This window comes from Leptonychotes weddellii, chromosome 11 (genome assembly GCF_054177405.1).
Source record: "Leptonychotes weddellii isolate Sample4059 chromosome 11, ASM5417740v2, whole genome shotgun sequence".
Lineage (NCBI taxonomy): Eukaryota > Metazoa > Chordata > Mammalia > Carnivora > Phocidae > Leptonychotes > Leptonychotes weddellii.
The window spans coordinates 72,854,521-72,872,510 of record NC_138379.1 but is presented as its reverse complement, the minus strand read 5'-3'; the positions used below and the strand labels follow the sequence as shown (position 1 = coordinate 72,872,510).

At 43.2% G+C, this 17,990-nt stretch overlaps 1 protein-coding gene across 4 annotated transcripts in view; it reads left to right on the top strand.

Annotated features, from left to right (window-relative positions):
• The window catches only part of APLP2 (amyloid beta precursor like protein 2), a 53,853-nt gene that overhangs the window by 2,765 nt on the left and 33,098 nt on the right, over nucleotides 1-17,990 (top strand). For all 4 annotated transcript variants that reach the window (XM_031025770.2, XM_006731170.3, XM_031025769.2 and 1 more), the window contains exons 2-3: nucleotides 11,915-12,088; nucleotides 13,205-13,328. In XM_031025770.2, the coding sequence (XP_030881630.1) occupies nucleotides 11,915-12,088; nucleotides 13,205-13,328 (298 nt within the window). The remainder of the gene's footprint in view (nucleotides 1-11,914; nucleotides 12,089-13,204; nucleotides 13,329-17,990) is intronic.

Here is a 17,990-nt window from a genome sequence, read left to right as displayed (position 1 = left end):
TTTTTTTTTTTTTGGAGAGAGAGTGAGCGAAAGGAGGAGGGGCAGAGGGAGAGAGAGAATCTCAAGCAGACTCTGCACCAAGCACAGCGCCGGACGCAGGGCTTGATCCCACGGCCCTGAGATCGTGACCTGAGCCAAAATCAAGAGTCTGATGCTTAACCGACTGAGCCACCCAGGCACCCCTGAGTGAAACCCCTTTTTACTAGGGAGTTACTAGATAATGTCTGGACTGAAAAGGGTACAAAGATAAAGCATGCTGTTCAACAAGGTGGAGGTAAATAGTGGAGGAAAGACAGAAAGTGCTGCCTCTCAGGAGCGAGGGCCTGTAGAGGTAGAGGACTGCTCTTCTAGTACAAGCCTGTGTTATGTGGCTTTTCAGGCTGTGTACATGGGTGCGCTCAGCAACGATTTTTAAAAACTGAAACTTGTTGGGGCACCTGGCTGGCTCAGTCGGTAGAGCATGTGACTCCTGATCTCAGGGTCATGAGTTCAAGCCCCCACCGTTGGGCACAGAGCTTACTTTAAAGAAAAAATTGAAACCTGTTATACTGTGTAAGTTTCTTCTTTTCATTTAATTTATCATTATAGATCTACTTCGTTGAAACTTGTACAGGGTTAATCATTTGAGAGATTGTTGAGTGATGGGCCGCCTGGGTGGCTCAGTTGGTTAAGCGTCCGACTCTTGGTTTTGGCTCAGGTCATAATCTCAGGGTCATGAGATCGAGCCCTGCATCAGGCTCCTCTGCTGATCCAGGGGTCTGCTTGAGATTCTTTCTCTCGCCCTCTGCCCCTCCCCCACTCGCATGTGCTCTCTTTCTCTAAGTAAATTAAATCTTTAAAAAAGGGGGGTGCCTGGGTGGCTCAGTCATTAAGCATCTACCTTCGGCTCAGGTCATGGTCCCAGGGTCCTGGGATGGAGCCTTGCATCGGGCTCCCTGCTCAGCGGGGAGTCTGCTTCTCCCTCTCCCACTCCCCCTGCTTGTGTTCCCTCTCTCGCTGTGTCTCTCTCTGTCAAATAAATAAATAAAATCTTAAAAAAAAAAAATTGCTGGGCGCACCTGGGTGGCTCAGTTGGTTAAGCAACTGCCTTCGGCTCAGGTCATGATCCTGGAGTCCCGGGATCGAGTCCCACATCGGGCTCCCCGCTCAGCAAGGAGTCTGCTGCTCCCTCTGACCCTCCTTTCTCTCATGCTCTCTGTCTCTCATTCTCTCTCTCTCAAATAAATAAAATCTTAAAAAAAAAAAATTGCTGAGTGATATCTGCTAATTAGTATTAGTTTAAATGTCTTGGAAAAAACCAAAAGTGCGGGCTTTCGAGTCAGTCACTTACTTGGCTGTGAATGACTACTTACTATTATTCTAGGTGCCGTGTCCAGATACGGTTCCTCTCCCCTAGAGGAACTCACATTCTAGCAAGAAGGGAGGTGGACCATGCAGGTGAATTGGCAAGGGAGTTTAGATTGCTTGAGGGGAAAAGAAAACAACCAGTCGGTTGGGGACTGTCCTCAGGAAGGGTCTGCAGAGGATGCACATTTGAGAGGAGTCTTGACAGTTGAGACTGTGCCTGCTCGGGGAAGAACAGGGGAAGGGAGTGCTAGGTGGAGAGCCTTGAGGCAAGAAAGACCCTGGCTTGTGTACAGACCCAAGGACCAGAACGGTGGTGCTGACCCCGGGGCTGGGTGATGGAGTGAGAGGGGGTGTTGTGTGAAAGAGTTTGAATCTTGGGGCACCTGGGTGGCTCAGATGGTTAAGCATCTGCCTTTGGCTCAGGTCATGATTCCAGGGTCCTGGGATCGAGCCCCACATCGGGCTCCTGGCTCAGCAGGGAGCCTGCTTCTCTTTCTCCCTCTGCCTCTCTCCCTGCTCATGCTCTCTCTGTATCTCTGTGTCTCAAATGAATAAATAAAATCTTTAAAAAAAAAAAAAAAGGAAGAGTTTGAATCTCTCACCACAGAGGAGTGATTGATGTGTTCTGACTTGCGATGATTCAGAATGTTGGGGTAAAATGGATCAGGGAGGGCAAGAGTGGACACGGCTCCCCAGAGGCCCACTTGACAAGTAGCACAAAGTGTGGGTGTACTTCCATGGTGGGGGTGCGTTCGTGTTCATGTGTGTTCACTCCCACACTTACGTCCTTTTTATTCATTCTTTTTACTTGCACGGAGTGTTTCCCTTTCTCCTTGATGCATTTTAGTAGTTCCAGTGGCTTGAACCCAGGAAGGTTAATTAATGGTTGAGGCAGCAAGCAGTAAACATACCGACCAGCAGCTCATACTAGCTTTATTACTTTATTTTTTTAAATTGCTGATAATTACAATAATGCACATGGGCATGGGTCCCAGACAGGAAGAATCATTGTCTGCAAGCAGATCTGGTGTGAGCTGATAATCCAGTCTGTATTTACTTTTAAATTTAAATGCTACATAAATCATAGGAAAGATGCCTTTTTGACTTGCTTTGAACTTGGGGGGAAGGTGGAGCTCTTTTGTATTTTTGTTATTTTCACAGTTTTAGTGGACATTAGAAGTTAAAGTAATTTGCTTCATCATGATTGGTTATCTGAATATGGCTTGCACCTAGTAAACATAGTAAAATGGTTAGCAGAACAGCACATAGAAAGTGCCATTTGTAATTTGAAATGTCATTTCCTCCCTCTCTGCCCTGTAAAAGTCATTTTGGCAAATTGTCTTATTTTCTAGTTATAAACAGATATGGTTACTCACCTAAGAATTTCTGCCCTTTCTTGACTTTCAACGTTACAGAACCTCAGAAATAAAGAACCAAGCGTTTGGTTTTCATGGAAAAGTAAAAAATTAAGAAATTTTTAGATAAGGCCATTAATTCTTAATAATACAGACTATCAACTTACTATTGCTATCATTTTATAAAAAATTTTTTTTTTAGAGTTTTTTTTTTTTTTTAAAGATTTTATTTATTTATTTGAGAGAGAGAGAATGAGAGACAGAGAGCACGAGAGGGAAGAGGGTCAGAGGGAGAAGCAGACCCCTTGCTGAGCAGGGAGCCCGATGCGGGACTCGATCCCGGGACTCCAGGATCATGACCTGAGCCGAAGGCAGTCGCTTAACCAACTGAGCCACCCAGGCGCCCCGTTTATAAAAAAAAAAAAAATTTTAAAAACAAAAGATAAAAAGATAATCATAGAATTCAGAGCACTCTTTCCTCAAGACAGCAATTCCATATCCTTAGACACTCAGGTGCGTACACACACATGTGCACACCAGACCCTTCTTATTTTTCTCATTTTTCAGGCCATTGAATACTTGTCATGGACCTTATTAGCCCCCTAATGAGTGTTAGGGAACCTCCACTTTAAAATGCCAATAAAAGCCATCTTATATATTAAAACGTGAATGTTTTCAGTTGCATGGATTTGTTTTTGTTTTTAAAGATTTTAATTTATTTGAGAGAGCAAGAGAACACGAGCAAGGGGAAGGGGCAGAGGAACAAGCAGACTCCCCGCTGAGCCGGCAGCCCATTGCGGGGTTCAATCCCAGGACCCCAAGATCATGACCTGAGCTCTTATCTTTTCTTGGATATAGTAAAGGAAAGGAGACCTAGCAGAATCAATTTTAGATCTCTTGACATTAGCTATTCATGTTTGTGGCTGTAACATCTGGAAGTCAGCGTTTTAGCCAAAGCTGACATGTGGTAATTTCCCAACTTAACCTTGGTAAAATCACTGAGTTGAGTATATATTTTAGTGAAATAGAAATAGAATATTTTTAAAGGAGGTGTTATTTATTACATTAAGTACATGAGATAATTGAAAAATGCTAAAATAGTGCCTAATTTTTAATTATGACTTAATGCATTTGAAATAAACAATATTATAAAAGCATTTGATTAGCCAGAAGTAAGAAGCATGCTTATAATTTCTGAGAATATTGCCAGCTTTGTGCTTGGATATCCCACAGAACACTCCCCTTACCCTGCAGTCATTTGTATTATTTCTTTGGTTTGGTTCTTTTTTGGTATTATTTCTATCATCTGTGAATTAGTAGGAATGATTTAGAATGAACAGTAATTATTAATATTTAATCAGTAATACTTCAGGTGTTTGTTACTTAAAATCATTTCCCTCTTTAAAGGTTTAAGAAACATATCCCTCATACATTCCCCCTAACCCTGCACACACTATTTGTTTAGCACCCTCAATAAAAACCAAGTAATACTGGCCAGTGAGTTCAAAGGTTAAGCCCAAGTTCACACCATTTAGATCATGTTATATTAATACTCAAGCCTCCTGGCTTTCTGGCCTCTGCAGTTAGCATGCCTTCAACGTATGACAGGATTACTGCCTGGCTTTGGAATCCTGCAGATTCCTACTCCGTGAGGAAGCTGTCTTTGTTTCCAAGCCATGTTCCTTAGGCATGGGGAGTGTCAGGAAAGTAGAATTCTGTCTGTTGTGGTGTGAACTGTGAACTAAAGTCCAAAGTTAATATTGTGGGTGTCGTTTGTTATAATACCTAAAATTTGGGTAGCACCATATTTATGTTGCCCAGAAGCAAAAACTAATACTGAGAGAAGTTATCCATGACGTTGCATAGCTAGTAAGTTGAGGGGAATATCCTTCTCTCAAGAATACAAATCTAGAGAAATAACTTACACAGCGCTCTTTTGATCACAGCAGTGTCTCAGTAGTAACTGCAGATTCATCTTGACCTAGCTTCCGTGCCAGCCGGAAGCTGGACCAGGGCCAGGAAGCCAGCAACTCCCGGTGATTTTCTTCTAAATGGGAGGGTGGTATTAAATTGTTCTTGTAAACCTGAATTCCCACAGAAGAAAATGTGGAGCATTAATGCAGCCTACTTGAGGTATGTCCAGATTTGATAGGTAAAGAAGGCATGTGCAGTCTTTGAAGCCCATTTCATGCCATCCTGGATTTGGGGAGGATGCCTAGTCCCATGGGGACTTCACGGGTTCTTCCCTGCACACTCGTAATTTAGGCCCCAGTGCTGTAACTGTAGCTGGAGAGAGCTTGAATGTTGAGGAGCCAGCCCGACTATAATGAGGTTAACATCTGAGGTCTTGCTCTGTGGCAGGTATCGGGCTTAGTGCTTCTGGGCAGCATCTTACTGTAATCCCCACGACAGGCCTGAGAGGTGTAGGTACGTCAGGAGCCCCGTTTTACAAATCAAGAAATTTAAAGCCTGATAACAATGGCCACCAACATTTGAAGAACTCTTTTCTAAAGAACAAGCACTGTTTCCAGCACTTTGCATATGATAACGCACTTAAACCTCAAGGCAACACTGTGGTGAGCAGTTACTATTGTCAGCATCTTACAGATGGAGAAACCGAGGGCCAGAGAGGTTAGGTGACCTGCCAAAGGCAGCACAGCTAGTCAGTGATGGGGCTGGAACTCTGTCAGGGTCTGTCCTCCCTTTAAAGCCCTTGCCCTTGGCCACCACCTCAGACACTTCCTCTGAGGTCAGGAGTGGAATGAGCAGAGGACGAATGGTTGGTCAAGGCATGTCTCCATACCTGCCGAAATCCATTTCTCAGAGTTCCTATTATGGGCAAGTGGAAGGAAGCACAGGAGCCAGTCCAGAACCCGTCCACTTGAGAATTTGAGACCCATAAACACTATTCTTCTTCTTCTTTTTTTAACATAAAAGTATTTTATGTATTTATGTATTTTTCAGTAACTTTATAGAAGACTCTTCACTCTCATCTCGGGGACATATAACAGACCTCTCTTAAATCTTGGGGCTTAGATCCTTACCAACCAGTGTAATCCAGATGAACAAATCACTGTGTTCCTATAAAACCTTGGAGACCGTCTAAACCATTTTTAATCTTGGAAATGATACCTCATTTACACTTTAATATTTAGAGCTCTAATAAAGCAGAGATTATTTGTATAAATTACTGCCTATGAAAATAATACCTAAGAGCTGGCGTATGTCACTGGAAGAATAATGGCTTTTTGCATTCAGAGTTTTCGCCCTAAACCTAATTCGCCAGTTTCTAATTGAATTAAGTTCAAATGTTAAAACATACAAATAAAAACACGGTTAAGGATTTTCAGTTGCTGTAATGCAAACTCACTTTTAAGGACAGGTTTTCTCAGTTTGCTGCAAAAGCTGGAAAATGCTTAACAAGAATCCTATTTTATTAAATAGTGGGTTGAAATGTTTGAAGCTTGTTTTAAATTGAAAGCTTCACTTCTTTACTGCTGATGGAGATATGCTAAAGGCTCCAAACTCCAGTGATCCTTTTGACAGTCACAGGAGTGGACTTTCATCTATATTAGGCTCTCGGCAGAATCGTAATGGTGTTCCCACTGGAGGATGTATACTCGTGTGTTTAGAATAGTGTGTTTTTCAGGTATTGGCCTACTCTGATTATAACTTAATAGTGGCCCGACCTGAACATGTGTCTTCTCTTTGTGACAGATTGGGAAAAAACTCTAAAGTTAGTTCAAAATAAAGTGGTTTGGTTGTTTTGTTTTTTTTTTTTAAGATTTTATTTATTTATTTATTTGCGAGAGAGAGAGAAACAGCATGAGAGGGGATAGGGTCAGAGGGAGAAGCAGGCTCCCCGCTGAGCCGGGACCCCGATGTGGGACTTGATCCCAGGACTCCAGGATCATGACCTGAGCCGAAGGCAGTCGCTTAACCAACTGAGCCACCCAGGTGCCCTGGTTTGGGTTTTTTAAATCGTGTTCATCACCCACCTGAATTTTGACCATGGTTGCATGGCTGCACGGGTTTCAAAGTTGCAAAAATTCTCCAGAGTTCCCCTATGCCCTTTCCGGGCTTCCCCTAATCTCCACATCTGACACAGCCGCGGTGCAATTGTCAAAACTGGGAAATTAACACTAGTACACAATTATTAACTGACTCAGACCCTATCCACATAATTACTCCAGTTTTCTCACTGATGTCGTTTTCCTGCCCCAGCATCCTGTCTTGGCTCCGGTGTTGCATTTACTTGTCATTTCTCCTTGGTCTTCTGAAATGGGGGAGCCCCTCCATCTTTCTCATCGGTTCTCTTACGCAGCTTACGGCTGGTGAGGGAAGTGATAGTATGTCCACTGTGCGGTAATTTTTCTTCCCTTTTGTAGTCCATAACTACCTTGGAGAGATACCTTGAAATGAACACAGATTTAAGTCATTTTAACTTATGAATCATGACATGCCAGGCAGAACTTGAACAAACAGGAGTAATTATATAGGATCTTGGCACTCATTAATAGACTGTCCTTTTCTGACTTTTTCTTTCAAATCGAGGGTCTTTGATTACGAATGCTGTGCCTTTTGCTATCACTACCATGCAGGTGGTAAGTAGATGCTACAGAGGTGTGCTTCGTTCAGTATTTATTCATACTGGGACTGTGTTAACTGGCCTTCCCAGGGTGAAGCTGGAACGCTTGCCTGCCTGTAATACAGCAGCTTCCTATCCGAGGAAACATGATTCACTCAGGGGATAAAACCGTCCTCTTCAGAAGATGCTCCCTCCACAGCAGGCACTTTCCCAAACCCTGGAGCCAAATTAGCTCCTGAGATGATCATTTCAGTGGGGAAGGAAATACTGGGCTTACATTTCGCTTTGGACTGGGAACGCTGCGTTGGTCCTGAGCCCCTTTGTGAAGGGTGGTGGGACTGAGGTGGGCCTAGGAGCTGCATCTCTTGAGATGATAATTAAAGGCCCTCATTTAAGTTAGGCTCAGATTTAGATTTACTTATATTTATTTATTTATTGCTTTAAGCCATATCAGGTTTTCAACCAAGTTACTAGAAGCACTTTTTACCAAGTTGAGTTTCTGTCCTTGTAAAGCTAAACTCTTTTCCCTGAGCCAAATTAATAAAATGGAATTTCTTATTAAGAATGAATTATTAAGTAAAATGGAAGCGCTGGTCTGGGAAGCAATTGATGCAATTTGTTTTCAAAGCCTTAAAAGTGCTGCAATATGCATAGATCACAAGGACTGGCTTAAGTGCCAAAGCATGGGGCATTAATTTTCTTTCGTAGAAGATTCCAGGTTCACAGGATATCAGAAGTGCTGACTTGGCAGTGAAATCCCATTTGTAACATGTTAGATTAGGAAACAGATTGATTTATATATTGATGTAATGGATCCAGGCACAGTGTGTGCTTAAGAAAATGGAGGCACATTAAATAAGAGCATTTTCAGAGGAAAGAAGTACAAACATCACAGAACAAAACCGATCCTATTATACTCTAGGTAAGGTTGGGATATGTTTGATTAGTTGATTCCTAGACATGGTCCACAGAGGCTTTTATGTTTCAGATGATACCTTCTTGAGAGTCTCTTATGACCACAAGGATTAATCTTTCTGAACTCAAAAGTGAATGACTGCAGCATATTAGCTGTCTGGAATGATTCCAGTTACTCTCCTCTTTCTTGGTGGTAACTGATGTGAGGGGCTGCTTCTGCTTAGCTGCTGCTTCCTGTTGCTTTAACCTCTGGTATTTGAGATTCTCTTTAGGGAAGGTGATGCTGACCATCTCAGCACAAAGATCAAATGCACTCATCACTGATGTATTGACCTTAGTGGTTGACCCATAAACTGAACATTTATACAGTTGGAACTCTTGTGGTCTTTTAGCCAACAACCGTAATGAGTAACATGTGGAACATAATCTTTGGTGCTGATAAGTGGCTGCCTGCACACTTTTGACCACTCCACTCTGTGGCTCGGGTGAGCTCACGTAACTAATTGACACTGTTTCTTACCTGATTTCATGTTTAGAGTTTAAGAGGTTAATGTTCTGTTCTTCCCCCCCACCCCCCAGTACTTCTACCACACTTGAAATCCTGTTTGTTTAATCACTGCTTTTAATGTTAAAATATACAAGGCCAGAGGCTCCTGGCAGGCTCAGTCAGTGGAGTGTGCGACTCTTGATCTTGGGGTTGTGGGTTCGAGCCCCACGTTGGGGGTAGAGATTACTTAAAATCTTAAAGGGGCGCCTGGGTGGCTCAGTCAATTGAGCGTCAGACTCTTGATTTCGGCTCAGGTCACAATCTCAGGGTCATGAGATAGAGCCCAGCGTCAGGCTCTGCACTGGTTGGGGAGCCTGCTTAAGATTCTCTCTCTCCCTCTGCCCCTCCCCCTCTAAAAAAATCTTAAAAATAAATAAAATATACAAAGTCATAGGATTTAGGAATTACTGCTCCACAACTTTAGATTTATCTGTGGTGGTTTAATTATAGCAGGTTTAGGAAACACTCTCCCTGGACCTATTGCTTTGGCTTTCTTATATACTTATCATCTCTTTCTCGATTTTCTTTATTTCTGTCTGGGCTTTTGAAGTAGGAAGGAAAGAACTTAGGGAAACACTGGTTTTGGTAGTTAAAAGTGTCCTTGGGGTTTCTTGGCCTTTGTCTCGGTATTAACCCATTTATATATACTCATTTTCCTCCATATCGTAATCCAGCATTCTAGCCATAATGCTTAGATATGGCTCTCAAAAAAAGAATGGCCAATAGAAGAGGCATTTTGGTACACATATTGAACTCAGTGTTGAGAATTAAACACATCTGCCTTGTGCATCCTTACTCCTTTTAACAGTTGGTTTGAATTAATATACCATTAGAGTATTATTGCCTATAAATAAGTGCGTGTTCCTTTCCACAGATATCCTTAAATGTTCATTTTCTTTTTCCTAAAGATTTTTTTTTTTTTAAAGATTTTATTTATTTATTTGAGAGAAAGAGAGAGAGAGAAACAGCATGAGAGGGGAGAGGGTCAGAGGGAGAAGCAGGTTCCCCGCCGAGCCGGGAGCCCGATGTGGGACTCAGTCCCAGGACTCCGGGATCATGACCTGAGCCGAAGGCAGTTGCTTAACCAACTGAACCACCCAGGCGCCCCAAGATTTTATTTTTAAGTAATATCCACACCCAACGTGGGGCCTGAACTCACAACCCTGAGATCAAGAGTCGCGTGCTCTACTGACTGAGCCAGCCAGGCACCCCTGTTCTTTCTTTTTCTTATCAGCCTGTAGCTTTATATGCAGTTACATGGAAGGCCTAGGATCTGCCTTCTACTTTAATAAATGATTAATCGTCACAGTAGGGCTACAATCAATTCTAGTTGATAAAGTTGCTAATTGTTCTCTTCGTTGGATTTAATTGAGGTGTTTTTCAGCCCTGATTGATCTTGGCAATATTTTCAACCCAAATTAGCTTTCTCCCAGCTATCCAGCAAGTGTCTGTGCTTTCTTCTCTTGTACTGGTAGAAAGCAGGCTTATTTTAATAAGCTCCTAAGCAAAATGTGTGGAGGATGGCAAATTTTGCCTGGAGAAAGGTCATAATGTATTTCAAAATCAAATGTAGTCTCCTGATTGGAAGGACCATTAATGTCTGTGTTGTCCATCAGCACAAATAAATGAGAGTTGCTTAGAAAGCACATATTTTCCATATATTATAAAAGTCAAAGTTACCCTTTCTCTTAATTGGAAAACCATTTTATGTTAATTGCTCTTTTTAAAAAGAGCAACATGATAAATCTTTAACCCTATCCGCCAAGTTTTTAACATTTTAAAAAACTGTTTGATTTTTATTTTGAAAGAACTTTTACATTAGGGGAGACTGCAGAACTCCATTGTGGATGCAATCATCGATATTGGCATATTTCTAGATACTGGGATGCCTGTGTTTTTTCTGGAACATGAGACTTTGTAGGAGCCTTAACTGTCATAATGCCTAAATGTTATTTCTCACCTGTAATTTGTGATCTGTTAGTGGCTATGATCTTTTCACAAAGAAGAGGATACTAACCAAAGAAAGACAATGGAATCTGATTATTTTTATCTAATACAAGATAAAATTGTTCATGAAATCCCTTTTAGTGTTCCGCTTCCATGAATGATACCATCCCTCATTGAGGGATGCAAGCCATGCTTGACATCTTCTTAACTAATCTGTCACCAAGTCTTGCCTGTTGTGCTGTCTGATCTTTCACATCTGTTTCTCTGCCGTACCGCCTTAGTCCAAGGTACCATCCTCCCTCCCTCTCTCTCCCCCGGAGTCTGCAGCTCCAGGTTCCTGAGCCATCCCCTGCATTTACACTTGTTCCCTTTCAATCTCTTTGCCATCCTGCAACCAGAAAAAAGTATCACAGCTGCATTTTGAAAATACTTTGTGCTTAAAACCTCCCAGCACCTAAGTGATAAGACAGAAGTCCTTTCTTGGTCCACACACTGTGTAGGCTTGTCCCTGCATGCCTCTCCACCCTTCTCCTACTGCTGTCTGCCTCTCTGTCTGCATTCTCTCCATCCACATGGGAACCTCACAAGTACTGCTCCTCAGGAGGCTTCCCTGACCACCTCTGAACCCAAGCCTAAGTTAAATTCCCTTCCTGTCTGGTCCTTCAGCCCTGGGTTCTTTTCCTTCGTAGGACATCTAGGAATGTGATCACACTTTCTTATGTGTGAGTATGGACTCTTGGGCTGTCTGACTGTAAGCCCCACGAGAGCAGGGACCATAACTTTTGGCTCACTTTTGTGACCTAGGCATTTAGCATGTTGCTTTGCAAGCTAGTGGCTGCTCAACAAAATTTTGTTGTGTGAGTGAATCACTGGAACTTTAGCCATTCTGTACTTTTGTGGCTTACTACAGTAAGGAATGGGAAGTTGATGTGCTTGTATTAGAGCAGATCACAGTTGGATTATAGGCTCCCAAATCAGAAGTATCCAGGTGGGGAGTGGGGGTTAGATTTTCCATTGACCTTTTGCTTTGATCATGTAAGTCCAACAGTCATTGTTTTTTCTGGCCTAACTCCTGGGAAAAGGATTTGTTTATGAAGATGAAAATAATAAATAATGAAGTTTTAAAAGATCAGTTCTGTTACAAACCATTGGATGACTGTGCCTTTCTGCCAGCTTTTTTGGAGTAAACGTGGATTTTTTCTCCCCCTTCCGTAGGCTCTTGCAGCCAATGCTGGAACAGGATTTGCTGTCGCTGAGCCTCAAATTGCAATGTTTTGTGGGAAGTTAAATATGCATGTAAACATTCAGACTGGGAAATGGGAACCGGACCCAACAGGCACTAAGAGCTGCTTTGGAACAAAAGAAGAAGTTCTTCAGTACTGTCAAGAGGTAAGAGTGTTGCCAGAACGTGGAAATGGCTTTTTTCCTGGGCCAGGCTTGAACCCCATTACCTTAGAAGGCCAAGTTGCTAATGATGGAGCACCGGGCCTTTATTTCTAAATATATATGACTTGGGGCGCCTGGGTGGCTCAGTTGGTTAAGCAGCTGCCTTTGGCTCAGGTCATGATCCCAGAGTCCTGGGATCGAGCCCTGCGTCGGGCTCCCTGCTCAGCGGGAGAGCCTGCTTCTCCCTCTCCCTCTGCCTGCCTCTCTGCCTACTTGTGCTCTCTCTGTTAAATAAATAAATAAAATCTTTAAAAATAAAATAAATATATATGACATGACTGAGACTTGTCAGAAGCTTTGCCCGTGTGCGCTGCGAGCTCTTGGTTCTTCCAGGAGGGAATAGTGCGGAACCGTACTCGTAAACGGGTGTGTAAGCTTGTACGGGAACACTGTACGAGTAGAGCCTGGTTCTCTTGGCTTCCCACTTATTATGGGAGGATGTGAAGCCAAACATGTCATGTGCGTGCTAGTAAAGCCTGGTTCTCTTGGCTTTGGACTTGCTGATAGAAAGCCACCAGTATCGTAAATGATAATCTCAGGTCTGACTCAACTTACCTTTTGGGTCAAAACGTGACCTAGAAAGGGATAGGAGATGTTTTAACTTCTTACCAAGATTAGTGTAGAGGGCCAGGGTTAAAGTATTATTCTCTAATTTCATCAGCAGACATTTTCCATGGACTTGCCTTTTAATATGTTTTTCTTCTCAGCTGTTTACACGCACCCTACAAGTGGACATGATACCGAATAGATTTATTTTGGGCTTGAGAGCTTGCTGCTTTTGTATGTCCTAACTTAAATAAAGATTCCTCCTCCCCACTTTTTTTTTTTTTTTAAGAGAATGCATTAGAAGTGGTCAGAAATCTACCTGTCAAAAGAAAACTAATAGTTACAGTATATTTTTACTCGATGAGTTCAGTTAGAACCAGGAGTAGCAGAGTGAAGTTGAGATTTATAGAGCATAACGATGACACTGACATGAGGCATCCTTACTTGCTAATGAATGTCCATTTATTATGGATAAAGTCCACTTATTGTGCATGTGTTTTCTTTTCTTTGCAGATGTATCCAGAGCTACAGATCACAAACGTGATGGAAGCAAATGAGCCTGTCAGTGTCGACAATTGGTGCCGGAGGGACAAAAAGCAGTGCAAGACACACATCGTGATACCTTTCAAGTGTCTTGGTGAGTGTCCCGTAGATGCTCTTGGTTACAGGAACCTCCAGGAAGTGGAGGTTGCTCATTTTTAAATTTAATTTTCTCTGGCCTCTACATTAGTTAAGAAGCCGACGGCTGCAGGAATGTATTGTGGGACTTCTTTTTTGAATATTTCCTGCTTCCTAGGGTCGATGGTTGACTTGTCTTTGATGGTCATGACCTCTCCCATCGTGGGCATCCTCTGTCTTTTAAGGATGAGCTTTTTGCACGGAGTGAGTCAGAGTGCCGCCCTGAGAGCAGCCCAGCTTTGCCTCACATTGACGTTTGAAATTCCCATTTTATAGTCGTAGTAGTGAGTTGTACTGAGCAGCCTGAGGAATGGAGTCTTCTGTTCCTCTTACTTCCTTCTATACACATTTGGCAAGGTACTGAGATCCTGTATTGCTAGCAAGACCAGACTTGGGGGAGTTTTCAGGAGAAGTGACTCAGCTGCCTGAGCACACGATAAGGGAGGCCAGGGCTAGGCCCTGTGCTGCCTGCCGTTCTGAAGGGCCCACGACGGCTACCGGACTTTCTGACCCTGTGGTTGGTGTTAATAAAGCTAACTTGACTAAAACTGAGCAAGGAGTTTTTATTACCCAGAAGCAGTTGTTGCTTCAAACGCTTATCTAGTTAATGCATTCGTCATCCCAACTATGTATCACTGAGACATCCATATACTGGGTGATTGAGGAACAAACGTGGTCGTAGAAGCTTAAAAGATCAAAATAATTGATTTTTGATGATCCATGATAGGATTAACATAGATACAGCATCAACATAGGCATTTTGGGTAGTTCGTAGAAGTATTTAATTTTAATCATTAATTTAACTCGCTCTACTTCCTCCCTTCATTAAAACCTTTCCTAAAATGGAGTAAGTTGCTTTTCTCATTCTCACAGGTATCAAAATAAGGAAGAATCAGCACTAAATAAACAGTGTTTAAAACATGTAGCAATTACTGTTTGAAGTATTCAGTAGGGGGAAAAGAGACTCTGCAGATGCTTACCACCATTTACTTTAAAATGGAGCATCATGCATTCATAGTGTGAGACCTGGAAACCTTTGGTGTGGTTTAAGGATGTTCTCCCATTCCATTTGGCTCGCAGAAATCTCCAGGTATGAGGTTTCATTCACTCTCTATAAAATCCATGAACTAAGTGAAGCAAGAGAGTATTTTTGAGTGTTTGTAGACTAGATAGAGAGTACTTGCTGTCATTTTTCCCTTCGCATTGTTTCCCCCGAAGACTTTGCAGCCTGGTCTGCCCCCCTCCTATAGGCTGTCATGGCTCCACTCCTCACACAGAACTCTGATCTGGAGATCTGGGAGACCTTTATCTCCCCACATCCAGTCAGTTTTCAAGCCTGATTCGTACCTCTTCAAAATGGCTTCTCTGCATGGTTCCCAAACTGCACACCGAGCCGCCCTGGGGCATTGGCGCAAACTCAGGGCATGAGCATTGTGGGATATTTTTGATTTTCAAAGGAGACATCTCTCAGACATCCCATGAATTACTAGCTGGAGGTATTCACAGTTTCAACATCCTATGGCTCCATTCCTTTCAGTGACCTCCTGTATTTCCGGACTGGTATCTTAGTGGTTCCTGGGTTAAAGAGCCAGCGTCACGCCAACATAACTGGAGGAGGAGAAGGAAGGGTGATGGTGTTCAGTCGATTGCAATGTTGGAGGCGTTGTGCGGTGCCCAACAAGCACTAAGGGGTTAAGACACGAGGACTTACTAGGTAGTTGGACCTAACTACCTAGCTTTTGGTTATTCTTTTGGCTTGGAAGTGCTATGAAAATATTACTGAGACACTCAAGGGTGCTGTGACTCGGAAGTTGGGAACGTCTGGCTTATATCCTTTTCCTCCCATTGGATTCCAGCTGCTCTGGTCCCTGCCCGTTCATCCTTTCCTGCCTGAACGGTGACAGTGGCCTCCTTGGGTGCTTCTCCGTTCTGTTGTCTGTTGCCCTCTGACCTCAAATGAAGATTGAATTATTTTTCCTGCATGTAAAAGCCTTTAGGAGCTCTTCTTCACCTGAAAGATAGGTTGAATTAAGCTCCCTAGTTTAGGTTAAAAACTCCATAATGTGTCCCTTGCTCAGGCCTTCCCAGTTGTCTGTCACCCCCTGCTCTGTGTGCTGCCCCTCATCACCGTGGGCATCTCGTGGCTCCTGGCCACTCACCATCCAGGTGTCATTGTTGGAAAGCCTTTCCTCTACTTCCTTTGCTTGGGAAGTTCTCCCTTCAAGGCTTACTTCAGGGGCTGCCTCCCTTACTTTATTTTTAAAAGATTTATTTATTTGAGAGAGAGGCGTGAGCCAGTACAGGGGTGGGGTGGATGGGGGGAGGGGCAGAGGAAGAGAATGTCAAGCAGACTCTGCCCCCCCCCCCCCCAAGCACAGAACCCAATGGGGGGCTTGATCTCATGATGCCAGGATCACGACCTGAGCGGAAATCAAGAGTCGGACGCTCAGCTGAGCCACCTAGGAGAGGGGCTGCCCCCTTTAAAGAAAACTTTTCCTCCTGGTTATATTTTCTATCCAGATAGGCAGATTTCTGAAATTCTCCCATTGCTGCCATTGCATCTGTCACCCTGTATGTATAGTAATGATCTGTTTCTGTATCTTCCTCCAACTTTTCTGTAAACACTGTGAAACCAGGGACCCTGCTTTAGCCCTCTTTGTCCTCCAGTACAGTGACAGTGTCTAGAACAGGATGCCCTTTTTTTTGTTTTTTTTTATAGAGGTTCTTTTTTTTTTTTTTTTTTTTTAAGATTTATTTATTTGAGAGAGAGAATGAGACAGAGAGAGAAAGCATGAGAGGGGGGAGGATCAGAGGGAGAAGCAGACTCCCTGCTGAGCAGGGAGCCCGATGCGGGACTCGATCCTGGGACTCCAGGATCATGACCTGAGCCGAAGGCAGTCGCTTAACCAACTGAGCCACCCAGGCGCCCCAGGATGCCCTTTTTAATAATTATAAGACAAGACTGCTTACTGTAGCTGATACACGGCAACAGTCATTCTCCTGCTTTATTTTCCAATATGCTATATGTAGTTTGAATTTTTCAGTCTTTTTTTTTTTTTAAGATTTTATTTATTTATTTGACAGAGAAAGACACAGCGAGAGAGGGAACACAAGCAGGGGGAGTGGGAGAGGGAGAAGCAGACTCCCTGCCGAGCAGGGAGCCTGATGCGGGACTCGATCCAGGGACTCCAGGATCATGACCTGAGCCGAAGGCAGTCGCTTAACCAACTGAGCCACCCAGGTGCCCTGAATTTTTCAGTCTTAAGAACCAAACAGTGTGGGGTGCCTCGGTGGCTCAGTCATTAAGCGTCTGCCTTCGACTCAGGTCATGATCCCAGGGTCGTGGGATTGAGCCCCACATCGGGCTCCCGCTCGGCGGGGAGTCTGCTTCTCCCTCTCCCACTCCCTCTGCTTGTGTTCCCTCTCACTGTGTCTCTCTCTGTCAAATACATAAATAAAATCTTAAGAAAAAAAAAAAGAACCAAACAGTGAAATGATAGTGTTGTTAATTAAATGCATGAAAGACAGTTTGAACATCTATTCAGTACTTTATTTGCATGTGGTCACTGAATAAAGTATTATATGGTCTTTGATGTTTAATTCAGACAATTTTTTTGTGTTTACACCACTATCTATTCGGACAACTTCTCAGCCAGTAAGTAGAGCCATCCACTGGTGGTCTAAAATATATACAGTTGCCTGAGGCTAAGCTAGTAAGGGACCAGGTGACTGAGTTTAAGGGAGGTAGCAGGACAGAAATACTGCCAATTCTTCCTTGTCATCAATTAGGAAGTAGATTTCATTAATTATTTTTTTTTTAAGATTTTATTTTATTTATTTATTTGAGAGAGAGAATGAGAGAGAGAGAGAGCACATGAGAGGGGAGAGGGTCAGAGGGAGAAGCAGACTCCCCGCAGAGCAGGGAGCCTGATGCGGGACTCGATCCTGGGACTCCAGGATCATGACCTGAGCCGAAGGCAGTCGCTCAACCAACTGAGCCACCCAGGCGCCCCTCATTAATTATTTTTTAAGATTTTTATTTATTTGAGAGAGAGAGCGAGAGCGAGAGAGAGCACAAGCAGGCGTGGGGGCAGAGGGAGAGGGAAAAGCAGACTCCCCGCTGAGCAGAGTTTCCCAGGACCCTGGAATCATGATCTGAGTCGAAGGCAGATGCTTCACCAGCTGAGCCACCTAGGTTCCCCTTAAGAAGTAGATTTTAATGTCCCTCTGCTGTCCCCATCCTATCTCCCCTTAGAGCACCCAGGTAGAACTGACCTTCGTTAATAATTAGCACCACTTTCTTTTTTCCATATTCTTAGAAAGCATTTTGGTGATAGTCTTTTAGAGTTGCTTTTGCCTTTTAAAATTAAGAATAATTTAAAAATAATTTCAAGTTTACAAAATGGTTAGAAAAATTGTACAAAGAGTTCCCGTATACTCCTTCCTCAGATTTCAGATTTTCCAACTGTTACCATTTGACCAATATGGTAAAATTAACTGTATTCGCTCCCCCAACGCCCTCAACCCTCGCCCTCCATTGCTGGGATTTTGCGTTTGAGTCATTTAAGTTGGTGTCTTTTGGGGCGCCTGGGTGGCTCAGTTGTTGGGCATCTGCCTTCGG